General features: G+C 49.1%; 1 protein-coding gene across 1 annotated transcript; it reads left to right on the forward strand.

Annotated features, from left to right (window-relative positions):
- Positions 1-8,943: 8,943 nt before the first annotated feature.
- LOC125512206 (uncharacterized) lies at positions 8,944-10,467 on the forward strand. The gene has a single exon (XM_048677289.2). It carries the CDS (start codon positions 9,058-9,060, stop codon positions 10,348-10,350), a length of 1,293 nt encoding a protein of 430 aa, XP_048533246.1. The 5' UTR covers positions 8,944-9,057; the 3' UTR covers positions 10,351-10,467.
- The last annotated feature ends 3,028 nt before the right edge of the window (positions 10,468-13,495 follow it).

A 13,495-nucleotide genomic window follows, 5' to 3' on the forward strand; every position in this document is an offset into this window, starting at 1 on the left:
TGATATCATTCACGTCAGCACTGAAGAGCAACTGGCAGATATCTTCGCAAAGCCCTTGGATGAGAAAAGGTTTTGCAAGTTGCGGTGTGAGCTAAATATCTTGGAATCCTCAAATGTCCTATGATCATGCACACATCCTAACACTTATGCATGTTGATGACTTAGCAAACACACGAAGCAACGTATATCTTCAACAAATGAATACTTACACTCTAAGTGTGAATACATTAACGCGGAATTTGACTTCAGAGCGCCACGATAATTGTGCGCCGTGTCTGGGTCTAATATTTCCTATACGGTGGGTAACGCCACCACCAAACTTTTGTTTGGAATACTTTCTGTTGGCGTTACATTTGCAAAGTCTTCACATTTTGCTTGTCTTCATTATTATTATGGCTTCATGTTTATCTTCAATGTACTGATTTGGTTTCTGTCCTCTACATCATTCACTTATAGCTATGTCTTTTAGTTGAATCTTTTGAACTAAGTGAATGTGATCGGACCCTGACCTTTCTATGCTCCCGTCTTAAGTCTATCTATCCAAATCATATGCATTCTATTGAAACTGTCAAAACGTCTTCTCTACGTCCTTGTCAGCAGAAGACACAAAGACAAACATTAATCTGTTTTCAATGCTCAATCCTTTTTTTACCTGAAACCCGGAGAAGTGGGAATGACCACCCGACGATCCAGGCGTGCGTGGGAACGTGGAACAACCTCCAATGTGTTGCATGATCGCCACATGTCCTTCAGATGTGAACCGCCAGGGGCACCTGTGTAATAACATTGTGCCATCCCTGTCCCTATAAATACACGCCTCACCCCAGTCATTATCTCTTCTTCCACTCTCGCACAAACCCTAGCGCCACCGCTAGCCCTCGACGACGCCGGAGACAAAGCGCTTAGCTGCCGCGACCTCACCGACGCTGTCCTCACGCCGGCCGCGGACATACTCTTCTCTGTCGTCGCCGTAGGTGTCCTCCGTCGCCAAGTTAGGGCACGGAAGATCGAACTGCTCGGCCTCCTCTCCCACTCCGTCTAGCAGTTCCTCGTGTGGCAAATAAAACCTCTTTTTACAGTCCTTTTGATCCGATAGATTCATCCTTTTCAACCACAAGTGGTTTCTGTTCCTACAAGTTGGATCTATCTCGTTCTGCATCTCATAGCATGCCTAGTATGTTCACTTATGCCTCACAAAGTAGTTAGATTCCTCACTTGTACTTATTCGTGGATTCGTACAAATCTGGAACCAACTCTCTACATATGAGTGAATGTCTTTGCACTATGAGGTCAATGTCTTCTAAACTGATTTATCTTCAAAATCTTCTAAGAATGCATATGACCTCTTCCCCTTCCCTCGCATCTCTAATGTTGTCACAGGTACATGTCCGTGGGAGAATCCCTTGATTCTCATAGTCTGCATTCATTTACAGAGTTCTTACAGCATCACATAAATTCTCCTGAAGCCAGTTCCTGTCTGACCATTAGACGGAAGACTTCGACAGTGTTGAAGCCTTTCAGTCTAAACTTCATGACAACGGAAAAGTCAGCAATGAAGGGTGGCAGACAACGCCGTGGAAACACCTCAAGAGATTTGCCTCCTGACCTCTATGAGCTGTACAAGACAGATCCAGAGGAGGACTACAATCAGCGAAAAACCCGAATCCAATGGATTCGAAGATATTGGGCAGAACAATGGTACAAGTACAGGTTTGTGACCCAGGAATATGCTGAGAAGAATGCCATCAAGCGACCTTGGGGAGACATCTTGTACAAAAACCTTCCACCCAGGTCCAGAGCTGAAGCCATTGAACAAGGCTTCTATCCTTGCATGGTCCGTGGACCACAGTCTGCAGATGCAGACCCATCTTCATTGCTATGGTGTCGTGACGACAATCTGTTCAAGTGCAACTTCCAGTTTGCCAAGAACTCGGCCAAAGAAAACAAGAAGTCGCGGGGATTAGACTTCAATCCAGGCCCCTCTGCTCCTCGTGCCGATGGCACACGCGAAGCTGAACCCAATCTTGTTGGGGCCTTGTACAACCTAGAAGGTCTCATCACTCATATTATGGTTCAAGGGACAGTCGTGGATGAACCTGCAGATGACGCTGATTCTGACGAAGCGCCTGCACAACCGAAGCCAAAGAAGCTGAAGAAACCTAAAGCTTCAAAGCCTTCCCCTACACCAAAGGTCTCATGGGCGAAGCCCCTGGCCACTGCACCTCCTGAAGCCAGTGTGCAGTCTGAAGATCTCTCACGCATCTCCAAGTCTGCCCAGTTGAAAAGGCCCATGCAACCCACTAGTCAAGCACTGACCCCTGCTGCTGTTTTGAGAACAAGAATGACGCCATTGATCTGTCCAGCGACGATGATCTTGGCGATGACGCTCTTGAGCAGTTGATAAAGAGCAAGCAAGAGGTGGAAATCTTCAATGATCTTCCCCTCTTTGATGTGGAAATCTTATACAAGTTTATTGATGAATGGTTTGACAGCCCAGATGTCAGTTTTGATGATCTTCAGCTTCCAATTTGCCTCAGCGTCTCCTTCCATGGAGCCATTGCTCCTGAGCTGGCTCTTGCTCAGAAAATTGTTGAGCTGAAGCATAAGATCGATTGTGAAAAGGCTCAGTTCAAGAAGCACATGGCCAAGCTCAATGTTGAAGACATTCAGAACTTCAAGGTCATGATGCATGAGCTCAAGGAGGCATTCCACAAGAAATGAGAAGAACCAAAAGGTTCTCGTAACCGCATGAAGAATCTTGCTGCCAAATGTGTTCAAGGCTACAATAAAGCTGAAAAGGGCGACCAGGCATCGACCCAGAATGGCTGCCAAGAAGAAGAAGAAGCCAGCTGTGGCCGAACCAGAAGCATCAAGGCAGGAAGGACCTCGCATTGTCTTCCCAGCCAGTATGACAGGCTCGAAGCCTAAAGTCCCCATAGTGGCTTCAGAATTCAAGAAAACTAGAGCAGCTGAAGTTGAAGCCATAAAACGCAAGACCAAAGCCACCACTGATGATGCTCTCCCAACCAAGAAAAGAAAAACAAAGAAGAGAGACTGGGCTGCTTCCACAGAGCCCCTTGTTGTCGAGCCAATTTCTGTTGCTCGTCCTCCCTCTGCACATCGAGAACGTCGTTTGGTAGTTCATGAGCCTGCTTTCACAGAGGCTCCTGAAGCTGAAGAGAATCCAGCTGTTGACCCCACCACAGCTGAAGACATTGGTCCTCATGACAATGTTGAAGATGATGAAGTCCTTCCTCAGATCAAGCAAAATTTGGTATCATCGCCTGTTCTCACGAACAGCGAACTCATCAGCATTGGTCGTCCATTGACGCCAATTGCTCAGGATGACTCATGGGCTGATCACCCTCAAGAATCCCCTCGTGCTGAAGAAACACCAGTCACTCCCCTACCACAGGTCACCACTCCGGTGATTGACAGTGAAGACTTTGAGGCCCAACCAACTCTATCTCCACAGGCGTCGCCAGCATTTCGCAGGCTTCGCAAAGGACCAAGGCCACATGTCACATTGTCAAGTGTTCTAGAAGGAGAAGAGCGTCAATCCGTTTCACGCGAAGTCTTTCCTGAAGCCTCTCCTACTGTGAACATCCCTGAATCTGAAGCCAAGGCGGTTGAAGATATTTCGGCTGCATCAGCCGATGAAGAAGAAGAATCACGTGGTGAAGAAAGAGTTGCTACACCCCCGTCCAACCCTGAAGTTGTTCTCGAGGAGAACGTGTCTGACCCTCCAGCTCCTGAAGTGGAGGTTACCAATACTGAGGCGGCCACCAACATCAACACTGAAGCCAATGACGTTGTCATGGCTGAAGCTAATGTGGCGCCTAAAGCTAATGTGGTGCCAGAAGTGAATGCACCTGAAGCCAATGCCTCTGCTCCTGTACCTCCTCCAAGGCCACACACCATCGAGTAAGCATATGATCGTGGACAGCTTGTTACCGTCCGTTGGCCAATCCTGATTCCTTCTCCCGCTCCCGGACCTCAGTTTGCCTATCATGTGGAGCATAGGCCTCAGGTCCAGAAGCCAAAGCCAAGGCTACTACGGTTTCCAAGTACTGCAACTTCACCAGGATCATTTAATCTGAATGGATTCAAGGCACACAACACATTCTTCGACAGTGACAAGAACCCCTACACAAGGCCAAGAATCTCTTCTGACCGATTCTGGAGTTATCAACAGCGAAGCTATTATTCATGCATCTTGTACAATCAGGGACGCATCTTCCCTCACATGCATCTTGATTGTGAAGCCATTGCTGGACTGTCATGCCTTGAAGAAGCCCTTGACTGCTTCCGTGATGCGGGTCTGCTCAATTTTGTAACTGCAAAGGAACACTGGAATGAAGAACTTCTGCTTCAATTCTATGCTACCCTCCACATTCGTGGATACAACAGGGATCCGAAGACTTGGATCCTTGAGTGGATGATAGGAGATGTTTATCATGAAGCTAAAGCTCAAGACATCATTGAGCTCACAGCCCTGCCCACTCCTGGTGAATACTATGAACCAGGTTGTCAACAACACCAGAATGCTTTGGAGAGCATTTTCCAGAAGCCAGAACCCAACATGAGTCAAATGCTGAGCATGATGAAGCCCTTGCCACGCGACGCTAAATACCCAACCGAATTCTTTGTTGAAGACCTAGAGTATCCACCCCGCACCATTTACCATATCATCAGAAAAACTCTATGGCCTGTCAAAGGACATTCATCTACAGCGAAGCTTGAAGGAGCAATGAAGACTTTGGTTTTCTATATCTTCAATGGCATAAGCTTCAATGCTCAAGACTTCTTCATCAAGCAGTTGGCTGCATCTGGCTCCGACATTTTTGGTCTGAAGTTCTACACTCCTTGGGTAATGCGCCTTATCAAGCTCTACTCTGCCCTCAACTATCAGCCGTCTGCGCGCAATCATCTTGTATTCTTGCTAGAGGTTGATCTTTCTGTTGAAGCTATTTACCCAGAGCCTGCTAAGGATCCCATCTATCTTCACAACGTTGATCGTCAAAGCTTCACCCAGCCCATTGAAGGAGTTCAGGCAATCTCTCGTGTTTATCCTTTGGCTGGTAACACATGTGCCCCTCGTGCCCAAACTAACGCCACTGGAAGCACCATTGCCCAAAGGCCTCGGAAGCGATCTTGTGTTCTCAATGACCGAGAGCTTCTCGTCGCGCTACATCAGAAACAGGATAAGCATCATGACTGGCTTAAGCGTCAGATGCAAAGCCTCTTGGTGGACATCAATCGCATTCGCAATCTTGCCACCAAGAATGCCTTTGTCACACATGAAACCTGTTGGAGGTCTTGGAAGAGTTTGACTTTGCTCACTGCTGAAGAAGATCTTCAAGACGATGGCTTCACAGAAAGAATCAAGTTTGACTCCACTCCTCCAAGGAATGCTCATCTGTGTCGGACTCCCTCCCTTGAAGACTCTGACTATTCTTCCTCAGCTGCCACGGTGAATGCCAGAGTTATCGATGATCAAGATGATGCCACTTCACCACCTCCACCTTCAGCGCGTCTCGACACTGCATCGAGTTTTTCTGCACCACCGGACCTCAACGACGACCCTGCTGCTTCGCCTGCACCTCATGGGAATGAGTAGAAGCTCTATGTCTTCAAACCTTTTTGGTCATTACTGCCAAAAGGGGGAGAAGCATATGAGTTGATAGTCTTCAAGCGGGTCCATATGGGTGGTTGCTTTACTTTTTGCTACTTTTGCCAAGTGCTTACAACTCTCGCTTTTGAAACATTTGGTTTGTTTTGAGTTGTAACACTTAAACTTGATGGTCGTCTGCTACCTTTTTCGACAATATGTGATGCGATGATAAATTCCGCATGTGCAATGATAAATTCCGCACGAAGTCATTTTGCAGATGTCCATTTTCCATTATGCATGTCATTATCTTCATTATATCATTTCATGCATGATGAATTGTCTTCATAAGTAGAAGAGGAGCTCCGCAAGTTCAACCTGCCATGTGCATTTGCATTGAAAAGCAAAATACTTATATGCACACCTTCAGGGGAAGCCTTTCTGCTACTTATGAAGACAATACTTAAATCCTTTATAATTTCACATATTTCTATCCCCGTTGAAAACTTCAACCAGTTTGTCATCAATCACAAAAAAGGGGGAGATTGTAAGTGCATCTAGTGCCACCCCTAATTGGTTTTGGAGTATTAACGACAAACCTGGTTGAGGGACTAATGTGTTTGTGAGAATTACAAGATAACACAGGTAGAAGTCCCTCATTGATTCGGTTTTCCTACCGGAGATGACCCCTAAAAATGTATGAAGACATTGAAGTCAAAGGTGGTATGTGAAGACATTCACATTGAAGACTATGACAAGAGAAGACATCGCGTGAAGACTATGGAGCATGAAGACTTAGTTGTTTCGTTGTTCTTTTTCTTCTTTGTTGAGTCATAGGAACCACCGTACTGTTAAGTGGGGTCCAAGTGAACCAGTCAGAATGACTGAAGTGATGCTTAACCAAAATCCTATGTCTTCGAGCGAAGACAATGAGAGCAAATCTTATCCAGAGCTGGATAAGTCAGCTTTGCTTGTAGCTCAAGTAAAGTTTCTATGTGTGCTTGAAATCTGACCGTTGGAACACGTGTCAATTCCTTAGTGACCCAGGGTCATTTCAGAAAAATCAGGTCGAGTTGCCTAGTGGCTATAAATAGCCCACCCCCTACACCATAAATTGGTTGGTTGCTCAGAGTTAGTGCACGGCTTTTGTCGTTTGAGAGCAACCCACCTCGAAGCCTTTGAGAGAGAAATCCTTGCGAGGACAAAGCCCTAAACACCTAGAGCCAAAGAGTGTTAGGCATCACTGAAGTCTTCCTGTCTGTGTGATCTGAAGACTTATTACACTTGAGGACTGTGAATCCTCCAGCCGGTTAGGCGTCGCGTTCTAAGCATCCAAGAGTCATTGTGAATCGCCGGTGAACGAAGTCTGTGAAGGTTTGGAATTCTACCCTGAAGACTTAACAGAGTAATTGGGCGAGGACTGGGTGTCCTTAGCTCAAGGGGAATAAGGTGAAGACGCGGTCTTCTGAGTTGAATCTCAGCCTCCCTAACCAGACGTACAGTTGTCACAGCAACTGGAACTGATCCAACAAATCATTGTCTTCAACGAGCCACTGGTTCTATCCTTCCCATCTCTTTATTTGCAGATTGGTCCTTGTGAAGTCATTGCCTGCTTGCATTATCTATTTGTCTTCACTGTGTGACTGCTTGTTCTGATTGGCTTCATACTATCTTCCATCCTGATCTATACTGCCTAGCTGCTATTAGTCTTTGTGCTTTTATTTCATTGGATACTTGACTATGGCTTGCTTAGTGTAGTCTACCTTCCGCTGCATGGTAATAGGTTTATTTCTATCGTTTGTCTTCGAAACTTCCATGCTTTGAAGACTTTCATAAAAATCTCCTATTCACCCCCCTCTAGTCGATCACTAGCACTTTCAGTTTCTGATCTGGTGTGGCTGAAGCAAGCAAGAAGAAAGACACGACTAGGGCACCACGGGCAGCTAAGGCAAGAGCGGTTGTAGCCTGTAGGGGGTGGTTTGCCCCTCCTTCTGGTGTTACAAAACTCAAGGTAGATGTCGCGTTCATGTTTGAGGGAAGAACAAGTCGGGAGACTCTTGAAGCTAGCGCTTTGCTACGAGGCTCTGATTTTGTTTGAAGATATAACTGCTTGTAGGATTATTGTCCTGACTGATTGCCAGCAAGTGGCGCGGAGTATGCAAGCTGGGACGAAGAGTGCCGATGCACATATTCCACCTGAAAGAACGAGGTCGAGGGACGACATGTATGGATTCACCTTTTGTCTAGACTTAGAGCCTGTTCAGACTCCCTCCTGCTCTCCAACTCCGCTCCGGAGCGGAGCAACATGCAGTGTTAATTTGGGGGGCTGCTAATATGGTGCTCCGCGCGCTCTGTTCCTGAGTGGAGAGTGGAGGGCTACCGAACACAGCCTTAATGGCTAGAAATAGGAGTATGCTTGTGCGCCTCAATGAACATAACAACTTCATGCATTGTGCCAGCTTGTGATTGAAATAATTTTGTACTATTTGAGCGAAATCCATTAATTAATATTAGTAGTATAACTTTCCTTGTTTATTTGCAGGTTTTAATGAAGTTTCCCTTTAAGGCCTCTTTTGGTTCATAGGATAGATTATCATAGGAATAGGAATCTTGTAGGAAATGAGATGACATGTATCTCAAATCCTATGAGTAGGAATAGAAAATAAGATGTTATTTGGTTGACACCAAAGGAATTTTTCCATTGAGTTTAGGCTCTTTTTTATTTTCCTATGAAATATGAAGGATAGAAACCAATCCTATGTAGGAATAGGAATCCATTCCTATAAACCAAAGGGCTCTAAAGAAAAAAAATCCTATAAAACCCTATCCTCTAGAATTCTTATGAAATTTTTCTAAACCGAGGCCTAATGAAGCCATATACTTCCTTATTTGTCGAAGTGTAAAATCCATATTAGCCATCGGACCGTCATAAATTAATGAGCCTTATCAATTTGGTAGTGCATCACATTTCTCGAACAAGATGATATCTGGATTATGGAAAGTTTCCACTTTCCTTCACGCCGTCACGGCGTCACACGGCACCGCGTGTCTAAACCGGAGATGAGTGAACGGCACTCCACTCCACTCCACCGCTGGCTCTCCACTCTAATCATGTGGGATCATGGAACGCACCCAAGGGACAAAAGCTGTCATCACCATGGCCTTCCAGCGTTAAACAAAGTCCAAAACATAACAAAAGCGTAGCCTGCCCTGTTTTCCCCTTTCGTCGTCCCTCGTTTTCCGGGCGCATACAGACACGCCGCCCAATTTATTACTGCTCCTGGAGACTGGAGTGGTAGCACTCCGACGTAGAGTACTCCTGGCGAACAGCTCACGCTCCACACTCATCCCACTCACTCGACCGAGCCAACTCACTTAACGCTGCCGGCTTGAAAAGCCACCGGCAGTCCCTCACATCGTCTCTGTCCTCCTCGATCGACCCGAAGATGGCTTCTGCCGCCCGCGTGCTGACGCCAATGGCGCTGCTGCTCTCGCTCGTGCTCCAGCTCGCGGCGGCCGCGGTGTCGCCTCCCGGTCCCAGCCCCACCTTCCCGGGCGACGCGGCCGCGCTGGCGTCGCTGAAAGCCGCCGTGGACGCCGCCACCATCCCGTCCTACTCCTGCCTCGCCTCGTGGGACTTCGCCCGCGACCCCTGCGCCGCCTTCCCCTGCGGCGTCCACTGCAGCACGCCCCCCAACTCGTCCCACCAGCGCGTCGCCGGCGTCTCCCTCGACCCCGCGGGGTACTCCGGCACGCTCCCGGCGGCCGTCCTCGCCTCGCTCCCTTTCCTCCAGACCCTCTCCCTCCGCGGCAACAGCTTCCACGGCGCGCTGCCGGCGGGGGTGGCGCTGCCTCCGAGCCTCCGCGTCCTCGTCCTCTCCGGCAACGACTTCTCCGGCGAGATACCGGCGTCCCTCTTCACCCCGGCCTCGTCGCTCGACGAGCTCGACCTCTCCCGCAACGCCTTCACCGGCGCGATACCGCCTCAGGTCGCGTCCTTGGGCGCCCTCACGCGGATGGAGCTGCAGCACAACCGCCTCACCGGGAACCTGCCGTCGATGGGCAAGATGCGCTCCCTCGTCCACCTCGACGTGAGCGACAACCAGCTGACCGGCCCGCTGCTGGACGCGCCCGGGCGGCTGCCTCCGACGCTCCTGGCCGTGGTGGCGCGTGACAACAGGCTCTCTGGGCCGTTGCAGGCCGCGGCGTTCCACGCTCTCCCCGAGATGCAGGTGCTGGACCTCACCAACAATGCGGTCACCGGCGCGGTCCCCGGCGCCGCGTTCGAGCACCCGGCGCTGGCGCAGCTGCGGCTGGGATCCAACCAGCTCGGGACGGTGGAGGAGGCGTCCGGCGGCGGCGTCGCGTCGAGCCAGCTCCTGGAGGTGGACCTCAGCGGCAACAAAATCACGGGGCGGCTGCCCAGGTGCCTCGGGGCGATTCCGCGTCTCAGGACGGTGGGGCTCGACCGGAACCGGTTCGTCGGAGGCGTGCCGAAGCAGTACGCCGTGCGCGCCGCGGCGGTGGAGGTCGTCGACGGGAAGGCGCCGTTCGCGAGGCTGATGCTGCAGGGGAACTACCTCTGCGGAGGCCTGCCGCGTGAGCTGAGGCAGATGAAGGACGGCGGCGCCATGGTGAGCCTGGCGGACAACTGCTTGCTCAAGTGTCCGCACAAGTTCTTCTTCTGCCAGGGGCCGCCGCAGAAGAATCGTGCCGCATGTCCCAAGTGCGAACCATGAGAGGTTCCATATACTGTAGATAACGCATTCATATCTATATACCTTAATCTCATCGGCTACTATATATTCCGGATGATGAACTTTAATGATCGAATAACACATGTAGCTTTGCTTGAACGCGTCGGTGGCATAAGATTCAAACAGGCTATGCATGTGAATCAAGTTAACATGCCAAAAGTGGATTGTTGGAGCAAGGTTATGGATCCCGAATGATAAAAAATCTCATGGGGCGCTGAGATTTTCGGTTGCCGCAGTAATCAAAAGATACCGAGCAGATACAAACGGATTTTTTGAATGAATTTTGAATCCATAGAAAATTCAATCAAATTTGAAAAGTTGATATATATATTGCTCAGTAAGGCGATTTCTTGTGGGGTATTGGGATTTGCAGTTACCTCCCGGTAACCATTCAGTACCTAAAATCTTCAAAATGGGATAACCGTTAGCTATAAGTTTGGAAATTAGGTCTGATTCTACAGTTAATAGCGTCTAAAATTCTTACGACGCGTTTGGTTCCGAGAAAATAGCACGGTTTACGATTGCAGTGTTTCCTGAAACTGTAGTGGGCGTTTGTTTTGCGTACGATGTTTTCCGTCGCCGCGTTTTCCGATACACCGCTTCGTAAAGTTGAAACCGCTCGAACCGAAGTGAATTGGAAAACGGAACTCTCAGCCCGATCCAAACAAAGATTGTCTTAGATAAAAACGATTGGAAACGGTGCTTTCCGATACGAGAAAACGAATACATCACGGGAGCTGAACCAAACGCGTTGTTAGTGTCATTGTTCAGTTCACCGCATAGCATAGGGACCTCCTATTTGCCAAAGGGCGCTTACAGGCGCCGGCGCGCCGGCCGAAAGTTTCGGCCGGTCCAGCCCAGGGCGTTGGATGTGAGCCGCGCTGTCGTTCGATCTAGACAAATAAAAAAACAAATCGCCCCCAGCTTCTTCTTCTTCCTCCTCCTACGCATCTAGCCGCCGTGGATGAGCGAGGCCCCCGGCCTTGAAGCACCACTGCCCTCACCGCCCTCGCCGCCGGGCACCGCGCCTACCGCCGATTGCCGCCCTCGCCTGCGTTTCACGCCGGCTGGACGCATGCAGCAGCGTGTGCCCCCCGGTTGCAGCTCCCTCCAGCGACGGCCACAACTCTGCTGCAACGGTCGGAGCTCCGGTGGCGACGATCACCGGTCGCGTGCCCTGGACGACGAGCTCACGACTGAACTGAGCCAAGGCTTGAACCGTCGCACATGCCCTGTGTTGCAAACGCTGGAAAAAAGCTTCAATCCCCTGGATGGAAAAGCTTCAACCCCTAGATGGAAAAGTTTCAACCAGCACTGCGAATCAGGGGAGATTAGCAACTGCTGATGCAAAAATGCTTCAACCTTAGATGAAAAAAGTTTCAACCATATGATAGGAGAGAGCTTTAACCAAAGCGCTGCTCAAAACGAAAGAAGTTTCAAACGTTTACAAAAAAGCTTCGAGCATGGATGGAAAAAGCTTCAACCGTGTTTGAAAACAGCTTCAACCGTTGGACAAGAAAGCTCCAACCAGACACTGCAACAAGAGAAAAAGTTGCAAATGTTGACAGAGAACGCTTCAACCATTTATCGAAAAAGCTTCAAACGGCTATCGGCGACAGAAAAGCTGTGGTTGCAGCCTGCGGTCACCTCGGTCATCGTCGTCACGCACCCCGGCCGCCGCGGGGTTGCAGCACATGGACATCCCCGCGGTAGCACCCCGTCGCCCCCGGTTGCAGCATCTCCCCGTGGTCACCCACTCGCCGGCGAGATGGGATGGTCACGGCGCAGAGCCATGACGAGCTTCAAGCGGGAGGGGAGGCGTGCTGCATGCTACAACCAACATTGAAAATTGCTACCACCAGCATGCCATATAGCTACAACCGCAATCGCGTTTTGCTGCGCACAATGATGCATTTTTTTGCTGCAGTCGATGCAGGTCCACAGACAACGGTTGCAGCTCCGCTGGACTGCGGTTGCAGCTCCCCGTGCCCCGTTCACGCCGGCGGCCATGTCTCCCCTTGCCATGGTTGTTGGTTCCAGCTCGTCAAGAGAAAAAAAATCATGGCCTCCCCTGAGTAAAATAGCTCGCAGCCATGACCATGCGATGCAGCGCGCAACCACACGACTTCCAACGGTGAGCACATCGGTTGCAGCATTTGGGGGGTGGGGTGGAGGAGGAGGCGGCCATGGCGACGAGCTTTGAGGGAGACGAGGAGGGAGATTGGGGGAGGGGTGGGGCAGGGGAGGGGGACGAGGGGTTGAGGAGGAGGAGGAGGCCATGGCAGCGAGCATGGGGAAAAGGGAGAGGAGAGTGTCCGTCAATGAAGACGAGCATCGGAGCGAGAGGAGGAGCATGGCCATGGCTGCCCGCATCGGGAGAGAGAGAGTTCCTGAGAGGAAGAAGAGGATAGGAAAAAGGCGAAGCGCTACGTGTGGGTCCGCAAGGACGTGTGGCTCCCTGGTATTGGTGGGTGTGCTACGCGCGCGGGAGCTAGTGACACGACCGGCCGAAGCTTCGGCCGGTCTGCCGATGGAAAACGTTTCCCTTTGCGAAACCGTATTCGGCGCTGCACGCGCCGGTTATAGGGCAATTTTAAAACCCGACGAACTCCCCCTTCCTCCACTCGGGCTCAGCCCATTTTACCTTCTTTTCCTTCTTTCGACCGTATGTTCATAAGCGAGACTGTTTTGTTATTCTGGAAGCGATCCACCCGGTTTGTGAAGCTTCTAGAAGCTTCCAGACAGTTTTGGGAAGCTTCTAAAAGCTTTTGACCGTATTTCTGAATGGCTTTTATCTTATTTTTCTATTTTATTTTATTTTTTATTTTACTTCTTTTTAATTTTTCTAAATATATGATTTTTTTCAAATTCATGAACATATTTTTCAAATTCATGAATTTTTTTTAAAATTCATAAACTTTTTTCAAAACATGTAAACTTCTCTTCAAATTCTTGAACTTTTTTCTGAATACGCAAAAAAAATTCAAATGCATGAATATATTCAAGTCCACAAACTTTTTCCAAATCCACCAATTTGTTTCTAAAATCACTGAACTTTTTTTCAAATTCCTAAACTTATTTTTAACATTGATGAACTTTTTTTCCAAATCCATGACTTTTATTCAAA

Source organism: Triticum urartu, chromosome 6A, assembly GCF_056163025.1.
Source record: "Triticum urartu cultivar PI428250 chromosome 6A, HENAU_Tu73, whole genome shotgun sequence".
Lineage (NCBI taxonomy): Eukaryota > Viridiplantae > Streptophyta > Magnoliopsida > Poales > Poaceae > Triticum > Triticum urartu.